At 43.1% G+C, this 20,003-nt stretch overlaps 1 protein-coding gene and 1 long non-coding RNA gene across 2 annotated transcripts; one reads left to right on the top strand and one right to left on the bottom strand.

The window, feature by feature from the left end:
• Positions 1-5,909: 5,909 nt before the first annotated feature.
• On the bottom strand, positions 5,910-7,741 carry LOC148639058 (uncharacterized). Its single transcript, XR_015930885.1, has 2 exons — positions 7,539-7,741; positions 5,910-6,292 (listed from the first exon to the last, which is right to left on the bottom strand). It is a non-coding gene; the product is annotated as an uncharacterized LOC148639058 (long non-coding RNA).
• Positions 7,742-7,766: 25 nt separating this feature from the next.
• Positions 7,767-17,652, top strand: angptl4 (angiopoietin like 4). The gene is made up of 7 exons (XM_088622313.1): positions 7,767-8,380; positions 9,989-10,099; positions 10,366-10,471; positions 14,065-14,178; positions 14,538-14,633; positions 15,101-15,379; positions 15,894-17,652. Exons 1-7 carry the CDS (start codon positions 7,859-7,861, stop codon positions 16,073-16,075), a joined length of 1,410 nt encoding a protein of 469 aa, XP_088478439.1. The 5' UTR covers positions 7,767-7,858; the 3' UTR covers positions 16,076-17,652.
• The last annotated feature ends 2,351 nt before the right edge of the window (positions 17,653-20,003 follow it).

Raw genomic sequence — 20,003 nt, 5'->3', positions numbered from 1 at the left:
CTGTTTAGTTTTTTAAAACTAGAAAAAAAAACACAGTAAAAAAGTCAAATTCTTTTTAAAAAAATCCCTTCACAAATTTTCTAAATGAATTACTTTCTCTTTTTAAAAAAGTCAAATTTTCCATGGGTCTTTTTCTGCATGAATGCCCCAGTTCTCCATACTACTTTGGCATTTTAGTCATTTCCATCTCTCCTTGCTACCCACAATGACCTGCCTTTGTCAACATTACAGGCACTAGAAGTGCAATAAGTATTCAATGTGAAACAAGTATTCAATGTACAATAACATGAAACCCAATGCCCCATAGTGTCCCTGTCACTATACTGGGGCATTAGGGCCCACACACATCACAGGGTGAGCGACTCCTACTGGCCTCTCTAACGCCTCTTTCAGCAGCTACCTTCCATAGTTTCTACTCCGGAAATACTGTAAGTCAGTGGTCATGCCAATAAAGATCTTTGAATTTGAATTTGAATGGCTGAAGTAACACTAGGAATAGGATCTGCTTTATTTCTGAGAATGGTAAGCGTGCCAGCCCTTGATCTCAGCTTTTGCATTTTATCACCAAACTCTACGAACCCTGTGAACCAGAACTAGCATTGGCTCTTAGACTAAATATCCAGATATGAGTTGTTGTTTTAACAGCCCGGGTCAAGGAGGTTTAGTTTGTCCCAAGCTCACAAACAGAACCCTTGTTGCTCTGCCTGGATGTCACAGTACCATCCCTCTGCCCCCCCCCGCACCACCTCCCATCTCAGAACAGAAATACCAACAGCGGACAAACTAAGGGGATGTTCCAGAGAATCCCGCGAGGAATCCCAAGTGCCGGCTCACGGGTTCGTTGGCAAGCTCGGACATCACGGGACGGTGCCCACTGGCAGTCCAACCCACAGTCCGACCCCTGTCCCCGGAGAACTGACAGGTCCTAACAGCTAAACACAACCCGGCTTCTTTGACAGCTGCCTGTGAAGAAGAAGGAGCAGGACGAGGCCTGGGCAGTCCAACAGCGTGAAGCAGATGTTGGTGAACAGTGGAGTGTCTTGTTTCTAAGGTGGCTCGTGGTGACCTACAAACTGTAGAGTGGCAGAGGAGGCATGGAAATGAAGTATCATATGCTCTCATGTTATCTTATTTAACACTTATTTGTGCATCCGTAGTCACTTCTTATGGATATTTATTTGTTCCTTTGCATGTTATTCACATGATTAGGAATGCAAAGGAAGCAAGTGAGGAAATATGTACAGGTGGTGCCATGGCTACACTGCACTGTACTCTGATTCCTTACTCCAATGGGGTTAAGAGCCTGGTGCTCAGTCCCCACCACACCTCCTTTCAGACTTGCAAGACTTGTCGGGAGCTGTGTATTTCGTGTCTTGCACCAACAGGACAGCTCAGACTTGCTTTTTTAAAGCCAAACAGTTCTCTCACGATTAAAGATGTTATGGGCATGAAGCTGGGCCTGATCTCAGGTTCCTGTTTTTCTTGTTTCCCACTAATTCCCTTAGTGGAATTAGCGGGAAACAGGAATACGTACTCCTTAGGGGAATCAGTGGGAAATAAGAAACGCAGAAAGCTGAAATCAAGCCCAATTAATTCCCACTAAACATGCTTCTTAGCCAACATGGTATACTGACCTTCATGCTCTAAGAAACTTGTCAAATGCCATGCTCTAAGAAATATCAAAATGCCATCAGTATTTACAGTAGCTCTTTATATCACTGCAAAGGACATGGCCAGATTACATCTAGATTAAAATAGAGGGCAGCACCGTTTCCTAACCCACAATTCCCTGGTGTCTCATTACAAAGTCCATCCTAACCGAGCAATCGGACGATCATGTGTCAGTCTGGATGTGCTGCTCAGCAGCTTGTTCTGTCACGTACCAAAAGTGAAACCTCAGCAGCCCTTCCTGTTTGAGAAATGGCAGTGGCAGTAATTGCGGAGTTACCACTTGGCTGTTAGGAGACTTTCGGTATCATGCAACAGAATGAACACTTTCAACACCCAGAATCTCAAGCAAAGGAGTTTTGAATCACCTGCAGTTGAGCACAGATGCATCAATTTAGCAATACCTTTGCATTGACAGGGCACAAGGAGCAGAGTGAAGCTGCTGTAGCTGTTTGGATTGGCCCTGTCAGAGCCCAGAAAAAAATTACCTATTGAAAGCAAACTGAATGAATCATGGTGCTCTGCATGTGATGAACTCAGGAAAGTCACCATGACTCTGCATTCTGGCCTCCAACAGAGGCTTTAAGAGCATGGAACCAACTGAAAATTGTTACTATTAAATGTTTGATAGTTGTACCCAGCCAGATTTAAAAAAAAAGTTGATCTCTGACACTATTCCAAGCCAATGTAATTGCATGACAGCTGCAGAATGGCAACAAGCTGCTTGCGTCACTGAGCACCAATGTCTGCAATGCCTCTGGCTGATCACTCACATCCTGGCATCTCTTCCCATTGGCTTTGAGTCCAGGTTGGTATCGCATGGCGTTGGCACAGAACTGCTTGCTGTGGGGCTGCCCAGGAAAGGTGGAACTTCAATTCTCACTTTCAAGTTAAGCCAAGACTTTGCCGGCATGATGGATAGTGTGAAACGACAGTCAGTCCCTGTCCAGACAGGAAGAACGATCAATTAATTACTGTGTCTTTCTTTCCAAGGCAAATCTAAGACATTTTTTTTTGTATCTGAGCAAAAGGTCCTTAACCTGTAAAAGTGATGGGGATTTCATTGCCTTTTGAGTGCAGAAGTGCCTCTTTTCAGTTCCTGTAAGAAAATCTACTGAAAGTTTTGCCTCACTCTCCAGGGGTGAAACACATCATCCTTCACTTTGTCCATGAAGCCTGTTTTGTCTTTTCACAGAGGAGGCCTAACAGCAGACAATCACAATCTTCTGACGCTGTCATGAACAATGTGAGAAAGCTCAGGTGATGATTTCCTAGAAATTCAATACAGACCCCACTTAATCTCCTGCAGTGAAGTTGATGGACTATTAACTACAGTGCGTCTCAGCAAATACTGTTTTGATTTAGGAGAGAGGGAGCTTGTAACAAAGTTTGTACATTGCTGGACTCACCACTTATAGGACCGTAATTGGTCATGGACATCTGAGTGCAATGTTATTTAATAAATCTGGACCCCTGCATTATTAAACACTCTTCGTTGTATTGCTCTATCTGTTGATAGTTTTATTTAATTTGCTTGTGTAGATATAAATGGATTGGATAAATCAGATTATCACAATTTTATAGCTCAGCTCTAGATAATGGAAAGTCAAAAATGAACAACCCCCACCATTATGCACATACACTGCAGGGAAATCACATATTTTGGACGTGAACAATCTTCGGTTCTTATCTTCCACACATGCAGGCTGCTTTTGGAATAAATCTGGAACTAAGGCAGCAATCTAACGGCTCTGTGCTTAGTTCAATGCCAAGGCCAGCCACTGTGAATCAGGCGCCTTGATGCATACGCTGGGAAAATAACAACACGTCCTATAATTGAACTGCTCTAAGCAAAGAGAGCTTTCAAATCTCAGCGTGAATTAATTTCTACTAGGCCGTTAATGAGGAACTGCTCATTTGTTAAGTCTTTATAGGGGTGCCCTGAAGAAGCAGGCAGCGTTAATCAAAGGCTGGCTGGAACCACATGCCAGCACCCACTGAGCACCCAGAGGTGCCAAAGAGGCATTCAGGGCACATGATCTCCCAGCCTGACCTTTTGCACACTTACAGGAGAGCACAAGGTGTGTAAGAAATTAAACAGAAGAGAGAGTTTGGAAAAGTGTCCTGAAAACCCTGCAGTACATTTTGTACATTTAGTTTATTAGAATCTTGCTGTGCTATGAAAAGCTACGCACAAGATCCAGTGTGAAGCAGTCACATGAGCCAAGGTCTTGTCACCCAGAAAACATGATTCTTCTGGTAATGATGTCACAACCTAAACTACAATCATGAAACAAATGTCACTAAACAGCACAGAACAAGAGGCAGATTAAAGCTCTAGACTCCAGATTAGGATGTTACATGTCCATATGCTGGGATGTAATAACTTCAAATAACTGCTTCAATAAATAATCAACTGTATAAATGAGTCTCAATTAACATACCTGGTAAACTTTAAAAAAGGTACAATGTCCCTTTAACAGATGCATTCTTCCAACGGGATGAATGCTTGCTGGATTGCCAATGTCCAGTTAGGGTTTTTCTGTGCTTTGTTTCAAAGACATGCCCATTACACTGACTTTATGTGACTTTTCATGGCAGGGAAGATCTTATAAAGAAATTGTATGAAATGAGTCACCTTTTCAAAGGAGTTCAGGAAAAAGCATGCAGATTCTCTAATGCATGCAGAGCAGGATGGACAGTACAGTACTGCAGATCTGCACACTACGATCAAGCACAGCTCAGAGCCTTTAGCACAGCTCAAGGATTTCCTATTCTTTCCCGTATGCTCAGCCAGTCAGTGACGTTAGGAACATATGGGAAGTGTGGGTTGGGGGCGGGGGGGGGAGTACTGACGTCATTTTCATGCCTTGTCTCCTGGCAGCATTCTCTGTACGTGCGAGATGTGAGTGGTGGGTGGGGAACACAAGATCCATCATTGAGGAGCCATAGTGTAGAAAAACTCCAGTGCCATCACCACATAATCAACCGTGGAAGCTCTTGAGTGCTTCCTGAATGTCCCTTTGTAACAGTGCAGAGACAAAAATAATCAATCATTGCAAATTGTTTTCTTTTACTGTAAATAAGAAATAATACCTCCAGTTTATTGGCTGCTCTTAGAGTCGAGTGGTTCTTTCTTTGTTATTTACTCACAGCTCAAGTCTAGTGATGGTGTAACAAGTATTTAGTGCTTTGAGAGAAAACCATGCTGTTTATCTATAGCCAGGGTTAATTAAGAAGGAAACCTTCCCATCAATTCTAATAGCTATTCCACTGTAGCAATCCTTAACTGTGTGAATGAATTACCCATTAGTCACACAGTTACAGAGAATTCACTTTTAGTCCTAAAGGGATTGATAGGTTTGTCGAAATTCAGCAATTTGGCACAACTACAAGGTGCGCCAGAACGCTCACCACACCTCAGCTATGAGTGGGGAGGAGAGCAGAGTAATGAAGCCATTTAGAGATGGGGATTATTAGGAGGCCATGATTGGTAAGGGCCAATGTGAAATTTGGCCAGGACGCCGGGGTAACACCCCTACTCTTTTCGTGAAACGCCCTGGTATTTGTTTTAATAACCACGGAGAGTCAGAACCTCTCTTTTACGGCTCATCCGAAGGACAGTGCCTGTTTTACAGTATTATGTCCCCCTCACTATACTGGGGCAATAGGACCCACCTGTACCACAGTGTGAGCACCCCCTGCTGGCCCCACTAACACCTCTTCCAGCAGCAACCTTAGTTTTTCCCAGGTCTCCCATCCAGGTGCTGACCAGGCTCACACCTGCTGAGCTTCAGTGGGCTGCCAGCTGGGAGTTGCAGAGTGATATGGCTGCTGGCATTAAATATCACACAGCACTGTTCACGAGCGTAGGAGTGTTAATCCTGGTGTCCTGGCAAAATTCCACTGTGGGCTTGTACAGTCTGGCCTATTCACTGAACTGCTGAAGCCATTTCTCACTTTTAGGTTTTAGAACAGCGCAATGAACCAGGACAGTCACGTTTATTTCAGCTGCAATATTAAAAGAAGAAGACAAAAGGGACAGTAGAAAATTCCAAGACCAGTCATGGACCCATGGGGGAAAAAATAAGAGAGTGGTAAGTTCACATGCTCATCTGAACTTCTTCTTACCCACTGTCAGCCTATACCCATTATTTCACAGTTATTTGGCAAGGAATATTTACAAAATCACATATCAGTGGAGTTTTTCCAATTTTAAAACAGACTTTTCCACTTATAAGCATGATTGTACTTGGTCTTTAATCAGCACCTTTCTGGAAACAGGCCAGGTTATTAGATTACATCACACAACAGTCTGCTGTGGACTACAGATTTCCCTTCAAATGTTGTGCTGAAACAACAAGAATCTCTTCAGAAAGATGGTGTAGTTCTGGATCATTTTTTAGCACACGATGTTCTCCCCAGGTCTGGAAAGGGTTAACTCCAGCCTCACAGCATGGGCCGCACGGAAGTTGTCAGCTTCGGACTGGGGATCGGAGACATAATGTTGGCATTCTCTCAGGGTGAACTTTCCCCTACTTCTCACACTGCACTCCAAAGCCGTGTTTCAGACCAACCCTCAGAGGCAGAGGCACAGTGAGCACACTGAATGAGCTGCTAATAGCTGTTGCAAAAAAAACATCACGAAAAGCTAGTCCACACATAGGCACAACCTGCTTCCTGTTGTGTCAGCATATTCCTCAGTTTCGACACCTACAGTATACGTGTTGATTTTCAGGAACTGTTCTTATAGAACAAAGTTGGCAAAGTTATATTTTGTTAACGTAAAACTATTGACAGTAATGCCTTGTCTTGCTTAATTAGACCTTTCCCTTAGTCGTGAGTGAGCTCCCACCTGTCGCATGTGTTATGTGTCCTTAGTGTACTTTGTTAAAATAGAGAGAATGTGAGAAAAATACACCCACTGCTCACCACATCAGAGACGAACCTGCACTCTTACAGGAATCAGACATTGCACAAGCGTGGCCATAGAGAGCTAAAAAAAATGTCATTTTTCCTCAAGATGCTTCTTCTAAAACTGCAGTGCTCAGTGCTCTTGCCCTATACAGTAAGGGGGAGATGGTGGGTTACATTGACAGAAGAGGCATTGCAGTGGTACCCTTGAGTAAAAATATTCACTCACATTACTCCAGTGAAATATCGAGCTGTATTAAGAGGTGCAAATATAGATACTTCACATAAAGTGATTAAGAATAATTATTATTCTTATATGACTCCTTTCAGAAAATTCAGTCTTTTTTTCTTCATTTATGGAATGACACATCCTGTCATTTATTACAGCTGTACAATTCCTTTTACTCAATGTGCAACAATAGTGTTACTAATAGGAGAAACACAAGATCGTTTTAAGTGTTGGCTGCTTTAGGACTTGCAACTGCAAAAACATGTAATCCTTAAGAATGCCATTTAAAACGATCCCTGAAGACACATTTCAAGGCATCTAGAGAATTTTACTCGTTTCTTATGAACAATTCTTGGAATTTGTTTGTGTAGGTCATACCAAGACACAAACTAATTACATTTTAGGACAATCTGTCTTAGTGAAAGCTGCCTTTATTGTTAACCGGTAACAGCCAGAAAATCTTTAGATTCACACAAAATACAAAATGAAATTTGTTCCATACATCTAGAGCTATTCTGTTGTTCATAGTGCTGTGTCTTGAGACTCTGTCTGTATCTCCATTACACTGCATAATCCTGTATATGCTGTAAATACTGTAACTGAACCATTATATACAAAACCAATTGGAATTGTACCAAGCTTTATTTCAAACACTGATTGCAGGTTCTTATTTCCATGAAATGAGAAGCTCTCCCCAAAAGCCAGTAGTGAAAAGGGTATACCTCACCTATATTTCACCATCTTGTGTGATCGCACTTTAGATATAAGACATGAAGGCAAAATCCTCATCATTGTACCTTTCCAGCAGAAATAGTTAAACGTCCAGGGCAGTAGGAAACCCGATAGGATCTCCGAAGGAACCACACCCCCTCCTGTACTGCTAGCCAATCAAGCTGGAAGCATGCAGGAGTAAGCTATGCTATGGGCACTGAGCGTATATAAGGCAACTGAACAAGGCAGTTACAGAACAGGACTCAAGCTAACAAAGAGAGAGCAAGCACTTGTGCTTATTCCCAAACAGAGACGCAACCAAAGAGGACAGTGAAGATGAAGACTGCAGCAGCAGCCCTGGTGCTCTGCACAGCCATCCTGCTGGAGTCAGCTGCTGCCTTCCCCACCTTCGAGAGGAAAGGGACAGCTGGGAAGGAGAAGAGGGCGCAGTTCGCCGCCTGGGACGATGTCAACGTGATCGCCCACGGGCTCCTGCAGCTGGGCCACGGCCTCAAGGAGCACGTGGACAAAACCAAGGGCCAGATCCGGGAGATCTTCGCCAAGCTGAAGTCCTTCAACGGCACGGTGGCCGAGCTGGGCAGGCAGACCCAGAAGCTGCAGGAGGACAGCGTGGTCCTGGGCGCGGACGCCCAGAGCCTGAAATACACCGAGCTCACCGTCCTCAGCCTCTCTGCCGAGCTGAGGGAGAAGGCAAGGAAGATGCAGAGAGAGAGTCAGAAAGTCCAGGACAGGATGAGCCAGCTGGAAGAGAAAGTGAGCGGGCTGCTGAGAGATCAGGGACCAGGCAGCAGCAACGCCAACGTCAGTACCAGTGGCAGTGATGTCCGGATCATCCAGGTGAGTTTTCTGGGGGCAGGGTTAGGGCTTTCTGCTGCTGTTAGAAGCAAAGTAGCAAGGAAACCTGACTTCAGAGAGGAGGAAAACATATATTTAGTACAGTAAATGCACGTCAAAGATCAACTGAAATTGATTTGCCATTTATGCTCAAGAGCAAAGGTTTAGAAGTGATAAGACAGTGAACACCGTACAGTAGTCCTCATAAAAGCTCTCAATCCTCCGAACTCTCCTGGTTCTGGTAACAGATGTCTTTTTTTCTTATTCTAAACCAGTGGGTTTTTTTTTATACAGATGTCATGTTATTATAACCAGCTGCCCACCAGACTTCATTTGTGACCTTAAGAGATAGAACAAACTGTTCAGTAGTGTTATTGGACCACTCTTTTCCTCTAGTAAAAATGGCTTAATGTGTTGGGTTTGTTTTTGCAAGCAAGGAAATTCTAGCGATTTTTAAAAATATGTCTTTTTTAAACTTACATGGGTCTAGAAACAAAGCAGTAGTTGGATGGAACATCCAAACACCCTTTATTTATCCGTTTTACAATTTTGTAATGTGAAGAATGGTGTAAATTTCGAACACGGCTCGGTGGGAGATTTAAAAACACAAGCAGCGACAAATCCACAGTCAAGTGCGAGAGAACAACGATAGGCTGAAAATGGCATAATAGGAAATCCTTCAAAATCAATCTCTTGTTTATTTAACATCGATTTGGGGCACTTAAAAACAAACTTTGAGGTCCAAGCTGTTTTTTTAATTGCTTTTAACCGTGTCAAGGGTCGGACAGGTAACCGAGTGTAAAACAAATGACCATAAAGAGGCTCAATTCGGCACGTAGCTCTCTCAGACTCGGAGCGTAGCTCCAAAGATATTTGAAGCACGATGTCAGTGCCAAGTTGAACATGCAGTACGTGCAGGAAACTGGAATCAGCAAAGCCTCTCCAAACAAAGAACACGCAAGAGGAGATCAAGTAACAGTCCACCTCACACACCTTTTCTCTCTCGTTTGTGGAGCAGTCTCGGTTCTTGCAGTGCACATTGCGAAACGTAGCAGTTCGTCCACAAGGGTGTTCCGATTTCCGTATCTATTTTGGTCCCTTTTAGGAAACCGCTCTATCGATGGTCACTGTGAACGGCATAAACCGCTGGCTGATGAGCTTCCCAGACTTTTGTAACAAAAGCGATGAGGAAGGTCAAGCCGGGCGAGAGCTCGGGACTTTTCCGCTATTATATAACAAAATCGCTCCCTGTCTCAGAACGAAGCAACAGAAAAAAAAAGAAAAGCTTGTAATGTCACTGTGTACCTTTTCATTGTCATTGTGGGAAGAAATGAAAACTGTAGCCTTGAACTTGATTCGGGTTTTTGCTAAAACCGTGTAGCTCCCATTTAAAATGGAATGAACTTGCACTTACAATAACACAGTAACGGCTTTACTTGAAGTATTGACTTATTAGCTTGTCCAGGACCGAGAAACCATTAAAAGGCATGATAAAACAGATTAATGTTTCATTATTGTCCTGAAACAGAATAATGTTATATAGCATTATCCTTGCAAATATCGTCTGTGAAACTCAACGAGGCTTAAACTTTGCGCGTTTGCTTGTTCCAGTCGGTGGTGGAAGCGCAGAACCAGCGCATCGATGACCTGGTGGAAAGGATCAGACAACAGCAGGACAAGCTGGACAAGCAGAACATCCGAATCCGGAACCTGCAGAACCAGGTAGGATGCACAGGCACTGCGGTTGCAGCTGTCTCGTCTTGCAATTTAAGTGGCATCCGGCGTTTTCCTGAAACATACTTGTCCGGTGTAAAGACTCAGTCCTACGTTTTTGTTTGATTAGTGGTGTTGGTAAACCCTAACAGTGCGTCACCGAACGCGAAACCTAAAATGAATATCGCGGTGGTCAAGGAAAAGTGAGTTTATAGGCTTCAATCAGCCTCCGAGCGCTACCAGACTTCCCTAACACGACGTTGCTTGGTGTGCAGATCGATCAGGGCAGAGCGGCGAGTCCCGGCCTCAGAAGCTTCCTCAAGCGCAAAGTGGTGGAAGTGGCGCGGGACGCCAGCACCGAGCAAGCCGACTCCCCTGCCGGTAAGTTGGGCTGAGCGAAGCAAGATCGTGCTTCACAGACGGCTCCCGGGGGTTAGCGTCAGAAACAGAGCATTTAAAAACCTGGATGTACCAGATGTGAAAACACCCGTCTATGCATTTCCGTTTGGTAAAATACCGTCTGGATTTAACAGGATCTTGAAACTTGGTGAGTCGCCAAGTAGAGGAAAGTTCAGAGCTGGATGGAAGGTTCAGTCCGGGGCTGAGTCAAGGCGGGGGGGCAGATTCCAGTTTTACAGAACAAAGAGGGGGGCGGTATCTGTAGTGAATTAGCAGAACCGATTCTTTCCCTTTTTTATAGCGGAGTGAGCTGAGCTGAACTGGAAGTCATGCAGACTCGGCTATCAGTTCACACTCTGTCTGGAGACGCATCCTTCCAAATCCATTTCTTACCAGAAAACTCTCTCTCATTTATATATACTGTATGTTAATTCTTTAAAGTAACATGTTAGTGATTTTGTTCTGTTTGTGGGGTCTTTGAATAGGATCCGTTTCTTTCATTAATGGGATCAGAAAGGCAGGTAGATGATCAATGAACTTAAGAGTCTAGGAGCGTCGGGGGGTAGATTAGTGGTCAGGATTTCCTTTGTATTTTTCTCGAAATATTTATAATTGCAGTCTACATTCAGAGTCCATGACTGATGTCCTGTTGGGGGTGTTATTCAGTTTGTTAATCATTTGACTCTATATCAGACAACACTTTGATTAAAGTCCTGTTGCTTGGCAGGTCAATAGGACTTAAAGTATTACAATGGATTTCATGAGTAAAACAGAAAATTAGAATTCAATTTTTTTTGGGGGGGGACAATCAAAATCCATTAACACATCGCAGATCTAAAATGCTCCAGAGGAGCTGGAGCTAATCTGTATTTTTGAGTTGCTATTTACGAGATTAAACAAACAACAACAACAACAACAACAACACAGGAGTGTGGTTAAGGTCCTGTTGTTTTTCAGTTCCTTACAGTAACTGGGTGAAGGGTGATGCTCTGGCCAAAAGCAAAGAAAATGGCTAAAAGTCTTAAACGAGCAGCTCCTGATGCAGAATCCCCACACTGTGACGTCAGATGGATTCTGAAGAATTTTGCAAAAGTCTCTTTTTGGCACCAGACCAAGTAGGGGAGAGTTCACACAACTCGGGCTGTCTGCTAAGCACTCTAGTGGACTCGGAACAGAAGGAGTTGTTTAAAACTTGGACGGGCAGAGGGCTTGAAGGTGGGGGAAGGGGGGGTTAGCTACAAGTTGCCTGGGAAGGGAACGTGGGTCTGAGCCAAGCCCAAGAAGAGCCGGGCTGCCAGAGAGGAGGGAGCGCTTTAATTTAAGCTCGTGAACTTTGTACAGACTTCCCTTTGTTTTTCCGAAGACACTAGTCTCCCTCCCCTGCCTTCTCACCCTCTCTGCGCATAAACACACATATTCTCCATTCCTCAAGGATGGATAACCTTTCTCCTAGTTCTGTCAGAGCCAGACAACCCCCGCCTACCCCCTACCCCCCCCCCCAAACCTAACAGCTCTATCCCAGCTGTTACAATGAGAAGTATGTGAAAGTTGAACTGCCCCCCCCAATACACACTACTCTTTGTCTTATAATTGCTTATTTTATACACAGTTCACTGCTACCCCTCTATCTTCATCTTACATCTGGGGAGATTTGATTTTAAGTCAGACATCTGCCTTTGTATGTAGTGTGTATGTACCAGAGTTTACAGACTGTTTAACCTTTTTTGCAAATGAGTGTATGTCAGTAGTAATTGTTGTTCCACAGACTCTAAGTGAGTGGGTCTGTATCTATATATAAACACTCCGATAGACAGAAGCCCATAGGCAGCACATGTTTTCTCTTCTTGAAGGTCTTGCGGCCCTGCTCTGTCTAGCAATTCCTTCTTGTGCACTCCAAGGCCACACAGTATAAGTGTAAGAGCCTGACAAGTGTACACGTGAGCTTGGCGTGGCTGACAGGGGAGGGAGGCCAGGTGTCAGAGTCTGCGAGGAATACTGAGGGGCCTCTGTATGAGGCAGCACAGACTGGCATAGAGCAGCCTGCACCAGAACTAGGATAAAGGTCATGTTTACTACAAGACGCTCCTGAGTTTAGGCTGCATGGCCTTCGGTGTTCAGCAAAGTTAACTTGTGCGCAGTTCTGGGCACCTTAACACAATAGCAGGAATCCCAAAGGCCTGCTTAACACAAAGGCCCCGCAGTGCATCCAGCAGCCCGTTCCAGTTCAATCTACAGAAAGGAGATAAGTAAAACCCGAAGAGACACAGATACACCCCATTACATCACGGGAGGCGGTTTTGCGTTTCTGGATTCTGAGTGGGTGGCGAACCATTAAAAAGACAACTCTGCCTGTTCAGTCACAGAACCACATCTTCACAGCTCCTGGCGATGAGTTCAGAAATGTCAGAAGAGTTAGAAACAGAGTGGCTAACCATGTGGTAATAAAGGGTGGGGAATGCTTTTTTTTTTTACTAGTCCCAAGCCAGACCAGAATTTAGGTGAAAGTTCATCACAGCCTGCTCAACCCTTTCTCCTCTCAACACACACACTGTTCTGCTGAAGAATGTGTGAAATATTTAACCATCTTCTGACATCAGGGAGCCTGTGTTTTGGTTTTCAGTGACAATAAAAACAGGACTTTGGCCCTGGGTCCACAGACAAGCTTGATGCTGGCAGTCTTTCTTCTGGAAAGTACAAAGTTCTAGGAGGTCATAGAGCTGAAACCAGGGTTTCGACTTTATCTGTTGTTTTTTTCCCCCCAGTAAACACTGTTTAAATATTTACTCTCCTCAAAGCTCAAACGAAAGCACATTAATAATATAGTTACTAGTTGGAGTAGAAATGTATGGGTTTCAGGATGATTCCACTTAGCTTTCTCGTAATGATATCAGATTAAAAGTATTGTGTTTGTCCTGATTTATGTAAATAAACATTACAGTGAAACCCTTGGTTTATCAGATAAAAAGAAGGAAGGGGTGTCTATCATTGCAGAATATGATAGAAAAGAAAGATATATTCTATATAAGCTTTCTGGATCTTTTGACTTATTTTTAACAATTGCAATCAACAAATGTTTTCCCGTGAATTTCATCATTACAGAAACTCATTATTTCAAATGGCATAAATTAAGGTATAAACTTTGGTAAAGCACACGAAACAACACACATCATAAGCACTTGGACTACCACTACCACCTACCACATTGATATTCCTGAATTTCAAACTCAGTGGTATTTATTTTGACTTTTTGTTTTGTTTTTTTGTGCATCTCATTGTTATTGCAGGGAAACTCCGGTATTTCCGATTTTACGGACACAAATTCCCTTTTAAGAGATTTCTGTCCTTTAAATCCAAAGTCCGTTAAACCTAAGGTTTAGTGTAATTTAAAGTACTAATGAGGTAAAAAAAAATATGATTGATTATATCCACCCCTCGTTATTTACTGAAATAACAGCGCTCAAAGTGTAAAAAGTTGACCTTTGTAGTAGCTTAGAAAGGAAAACAACGATGATCTATTATGCTTACCTTTAATAAGCAGCCATGTGAATTTACTGGTCTTTTCATTCTTGTTGCAGACATGGCCTCTGACTGTCACGTGCTGTTCCTGAGGGGAGAGAGGAGAAGTGGGGTCTACACTGTCCAGCCTATCAACTCTCAGCCCTTCCAGGTCTACTGTGAAATGACAGCTGGTGAGTCAAACCTGCATGAGAAGAGATAGCAGAAGTGTAGAAACCGATGCAATAGATGGGGAGGGAGCTTTCTGCTTTTTCTTTGAAGGAATAAACAACAGATCCTGGAGTACATAAGCAGATAGCATTTTAATGTCTCCACTTTGTGTTGGAAAGGACATACCTAATCGCAAAGCCTTATTAAGTCAGAGCATCTATAAATTCCTATAAAGCAATCCAAAATCATTTTTTTTAATGGACAGAAAGCAAAGTTGTGTTTTGTGGAGTAAGTTCTTTTCAGTCATATCCAGTAATGCCTGTGACATCAGTAAGCAAACGCCTCAGCTGATCCCTGTGCCTGCTTCTCTCTTCCCCAACAGAAGGTGGACAGACAGTTGTTCAAAGGCGTCAGGATGGCTCAGTGGATTTTGATCAACCCTGGCAGGCCTACAAGAATGGCTTCGGCAGTCTGGATGGTAAATAAAACAGCCCCAATTTTCCTTGTAAATTAGAGGATCGCACTGGCCTCCCACATTCCGAGAGGCGTGACAGCAGAATAGATCTCCATGAGCTTGTCTGAAGCAGTTGCATAAATTAACCCCAAACATAGAAACAAGGGACATAACCATAAGCCCAGCACTTTCAGAGAAATCAAATCCGTTCCAAAGATGTCATAAATCCTTGTAAATGCGTCTTTGCTGCTAAGCGTCATGCTTATCTCACCATTTAATGAGATCTTCCTGGTCTGTAATCCACATGTTAGGTGACATTTTAATCATGGCTTTTGACAGACAAAGCTTAGGGTGCCCGATATAGACATTCTCTTCCTTGTGTTTTCGAAATAAGCAAATGGATGTTACATCACATTTAATCACCTTCGGTGACACATGTTCTGATAGACTAGAGTCTAAGCTGTTCTTTGGATTCCTTCCCCTCCTTCCAGGTGAATTCTGGCTGGGACTGGAGAAGATTCACGCCTTGTCAAAGCAAGGAAGTTATGTCCTGCACGTGGAGCTGACAGACTGGGACGACAAAGCGCAGAGCATCCAGCTCCCTTTCCAACTAGACGGGGAAGGGACCAACTACTCCCTCCACCTTCAGGAGCGGCCACTGGGAAGTGTGGAGAGCGCACTGAGCAGCGAGCCCTCTGGCCTGCCGTTCTCCACCCAAGACAGAGACAACGACAGCAAGCTGGACATGAACTGCGCCAAGCACCTCACCGGTGAGTCTCCTTGCTATGGCTTTCAACCATTCAGGCTACTTAAAAGTGACCGAGCAGGAAGGGGACGGGGTGGAGGGTTAGCAATCGCAAGGCGATGTCTTTCAAGAATGCCAAGAGTCACCTTTAGGGTTCCTGCTTCAACATTAGAGTTTTTTTTTTAAATTACAACCCCCAAATGTCTGTTAAATAGGGTATAAATGGATCACAGGAAAGACAGCATCTGTTAAAATGGTTCCGGTGGGGAGCTGCGTCAGCATGGGTAGTCTGCAAAGGAACAAGTAATAGCTTTATTCCATGCTGAAAAGAGAATAGAGAAAACATAACGTTTCGGCTGTGAAGGCTTCACAGCCGAAACGTTGCATTTGTTAAAATGGTACTAAATATCTGTTTCTTAGCAAATGCCTGAAGTATACGGTAACCTTGCAGTTGCTGGGGATTTTAGCAAAGCCTACATACAGGACGGCTCTTGAAGTGCTGGGCCTGAGTCTGTTTTCTCGCTGGTCTCCCCCTGCAGGTGGCTGGTGGTTCAGCAACTGTGGCCGGTCCAATCTGAACGGGAGGTATTTCCAGAACATCCCACGCCAGAGGCACGAGAGGAAGCAGGGCATGTTTTGGAAGACCTGGAGGGGGCGCTATTATCCTCTGAAGTCCACCCTCATGAAGATCGCCCCCGTCGAGACCGAATACGACTTGTAAGGGAGGGCGGCTGCGCCTCTCGGAGGAGCCGGATTCGATTTTGTGTTGGACCGAAGTGCACTAACAGGGAGAGCTTTCCGGTGCTGGGATGAGTGAGCCCACAGGATGAGTCTCGCTGTTTAGTTTCTCCTGCAGAAGAGCAGCACGGAGACAGCGGATAGTGTTGTCACTGCAGTTCTGCACTAGTCATCACAGACCCTGACTCAATCTGCTTGGCACAGCAACCAAATCGGCCATAGCTCAAGAGACAGGGCCTAGCTATTGTCTAAAAGTACATTTCCAAAGCTAATGTTTAAACAATGATTTCCTTAGATAATGCAACAGAACAATGCAGATTTTTATATATATATACTTGTGTAATTTAAGAAAAACCTAGTAAGTAGCTTACTATTTGGATATTGTTTCACTGTGTTAGTGCCAGACCACAGCCGTTCTACTGAAACATTGTGCTGTATGCTGCAGTTATTGTTTCCTTCAGCTTTTAACTTTTACTTTGTGCTTTATTGACTGCCTTTAGACCATATTTTAAAGGGTCACAGGTTTAAATGTTCACAGGTCAAGAGATTTCTGTTACACAGGAGAGAAATGTTCTCAACACATCCTACAACATGGCTGAACTAACGACCAAGGCATACACTGAAGAAATGGTTTGGGGGGGGTTGGGAGGTGGGATCATGCTGGGGGGACATCCACCCACTGCCAGTACAGTCCGGCCCCCAGAGAAACGCAACGCACAAAATAACATGGCTTATGTCTGTTTGTTAGATGTCATTCTGGATAATCTGTGTAGAGGTCCTGTTCCCGGTCAAATCCTTCCCTGTGCTTGGTCATTTCTGAGTGCCAAATTTGTTTTGCACTCGTCTGCACGTTTTCTTTTAGGATACATGAACCAACGTAAAAAAAAAGGGTCAGGAAATGTCGCAAAGGCAACAGGACGGCAGAATTCAGTTTGGGTAGCATGACTGCCACGAATATGAAGCAGAAAAAGTCACTTTTGCAAGTCAAGTTTTATCGTTTAGCCATACCTGAGGAAGGTTGATGTAGGAAACAAGAAAAACCAAAGGATTCTGAAAGGAGAAGAAGATGCGTTCATTCGAATCCCAAGTAACGCAGCTCTGCCTCCAGATTTGACCCTGAACGTGACCTCAGATTATCCTAAAAACCAAGGCGCTCTCCACTTGCTGAGTGAGTGGAGACTTCTCTTTCAGTCACATTGACTGCCATGCACAGCTCTGACTGACCCCGATTCCTGTAAATAGAGGGGGATAATAGATTAGAAGCTGCTACCTTTGTACAGGTTTTGAAGATTATTGTTTTTTGTAGCAGTGGTTATTTTATTTTTTATGTGATCTCTCTGGTTTTGTTCCTGTCCTTTTAATTTAAATTTCTGTTGAGTGAGCAAGATTCCTCTGTTAACTACTGCAGTAATTTATACTGTGCATCTCATGCTTCTGGTTTCTGAAGAAAATGCCACTTTTTTTCCAACCTCCTACTTTTTTAAAAAAAGAAGAAAATCTTTATACAAAAGGCTGAAACGTGTTTTGACTTGATTACAATAAAATGTAACTGAAACTCCACTTTTCCTTGTTCTCTGGACTTTTATTTCATTTTTTTGTTGGTGCATTTCTATTTTAATGGGTTAAAGACTTCTAAGTTAGAAAAAAAAACAGACAGAAGGAGCTCATCTAATGTATATAAATTTTAATTCATGATACAAAACGTTTAATAAAAAGTGTATTGTATAAATATGGATTTGAAAAGCAAGGTGGATCTCTAAATGAAATAACCATTTTAAATGCTCCTCAATAACAGCATATTTTCTGAAAGATTTCCTTCTGCTTCTTAATTAATTACACATAATCCATATCATGTTTAAAAAGAGCATCAGGGCACATGAATGTGAGCAATAACATTAACAGATGTCTACCAGATTTTTATCTAGATTATTTAGAAGAAGTGCCTATACCACTCCTGAAAACTATGAAATAAGAATTCCCCTGGCTTGCACTTCTAGTCTCAAGTCATAAAACCTGTGCCTAAGAAATAAAAACATGAGACACTATTTTCAGAGGGGCTATTTCTTTTGTCAAAGCAGCTCTCGCACAAGGTGGACGCACCAATTTTGCAGATTGAACGAGACCCATGAAAAACCAGAAGAGATCTATCCACGCTGGCACATGACAAACAGGAATTTTGCTCTCTGTGCACAGGCTTGTTCCACTGTGCCCCAAAACCAAGTCTGTGCAAAACAGTTGTAATGGGAGTCTAAAAATATTCCTGAAACACAACAGAGCTATCCCCTCAGGCATTCTGAAAAGCACAGGTGTTCACAGGATCCCAGGTGAACCTCAGGCCTATGCAGTGAAAGTAAAACATCACCGGGATTTCTTTCCTGACTATAAGTCCGACTATATTGGGGGCACTTAGGTAGATATGATTATGAGTTTTAAATGTCCTAGAGTACAGAGTGAACTGTTTCAAAATGTCCAGAATTATATTTTGAAATGAATAAGTGAAATAATCTAATTTCTGACCTACGGCATCTGTGGTATGGAGTTCTAAAGTTTTGGTGTAGTTGGAAACAAGAGTTGTACAGTAGGTGGATAATTAAAACATGTCTTTCCCATCTGTTCCAAGAACGGGATTTGAGCTAAATGGGCTATATTGAGCTATATTTCCTTCCAGTTCAGTGTAGCACTGAAGGACTAATGAGAAACTGGTGACTGGGCTTCCACCACATTCCACGACATGACAAAAGCTTCAAGCTCCATCCCAACTTTGTTTCACTTTTTGTCTCCAGATAAAGTCCATCAAAAATCTAAAATCTCTGATTTCTGTAGAAGCACAATAAAACTATAGAGCTAGACACAATAAATACAAGCGGGCCATGTGAGAATGTTAAAATGCCCCTTGTTTTGGTGTGAGATTGTTTAAGCATGCCTCCTGTTAAGATGTATTATTCTAAGTCATTTTAATTAAAACCTAAAAAGTGATAGATGATCCAATTCAATACCACACCAGTTCACACAAGGATTTTTAACTGCAAACATGAGCAACAAGCTCACGCAGTCTGCACAGTGCAGCCCAGGTTTGGAGTTTTAATGAAATTAAAGGCTTATTTGACTTAGAAGAAGCTGGTGCTGCTTGTCTTCATTAGGTTTAAGATTTTAACACCCCATAAATAAATCGCTTTATGTGCTTAAGTCTAAAACCACTTTGTCGGCCTTGGAAAAGTACTGAGTTGGAATACACACTGAGCAGGACTACGGTAAGTTACTAGAATTTTAACCTCAAGGTAACAAACACAATGTCATAAATCTAAAAAAATAGATTTGGGCCACACTGGTATCTTACAGTGTGATTGAAAGACATCTGGCATTGCAGTGGGTTTTCAAACAGAAAAGTCCATTGGACTCAAATCCTCAGAGCCAATCAAAAGGAAGGATGTGCAGATGAAACAAACCAAAATGTACATTGTTTTGTAGGAACATAAGAATTTAGCCATGGTTGTCGTTGCGATTTCTACTTTTGCTTCGGAGTACATTGCGATTTTGATTACCCAGTCCTTCTGTCCCTCACCCATACCCCATTTCAAGCATGGCTTACTTCAAGCGTGATGAAGGTGGCTCCTGGAGGAATGTTTTAAGCAGGGATCTTCAGGCCTCTTCAGGACAGTAAATCTCGCCTCCGCCACTGCAGAGCTCTCCTTCCAGCAGAGAAACAGCCTACCCTGAGGGACAACAGCTCACCTGTTACATTTCACAACCTACCTTTGGCACTTTGATAAAATCGTCCTCCTGTAAAAAAACAGGATTCTGGGTGCACAGGATTCAGCAACAGCGGGATCTTCTCACAGCTCCCTATGGCCAGCTGTTTCACCTTGAGGGGTTACTCCCGTTTCTTCTCACAAGAGCCCTGAAACTAAGCG

Source organism: Lepisosteus platostomus, chromosome 27 (genome assembly GCF_059453375.1).
Source record: "Lepisosteus platostomus isolate fLepPlt1 chromosome 27, fLepPlt1.hap1, whole genome shotgun sequence".
In the NCBI taxonomy this organism is placed as follows: Eukaryota; Metazoa; Chordata; class Actinopteri; order Semionotiformes; family Lepisosteidae; genus Lepisosteus; species Lepisosteus platostomus.
Note: the sequence above shows the minus strand (reverse complement) of the source record. Positions and strands in the feature narration are given on the sequence as shown.

What these genes read in the sequence shown, in the direction of transcription:
- angptl4 (XM_088622313.1), top strand. Translation starts at nt 7,859, where the DNA reads ATGAAGACTGCAGCAGCAGCCCTGGTGCTCTGCACAGCCATCCTGCTG. An exon ending in GCAAGCCGACTCCCCTGCCG is followed by an intron (nt 10,472 to 14,064) that starts GTAAGTTGGGCT and finishes TTCTTGTTGCAG; the next exon opens with ACATGGCCTCTGACTGTCAC. An exon ending in TGGCTTCGGCAGTCTGGATG is followed by an intron (nt 14,634 to 15,100) that starts GTAAATAAAACA and finishes CCCTCCTTCCAG; the next exon opens with GTGAATTCTGGCTGGGACTG.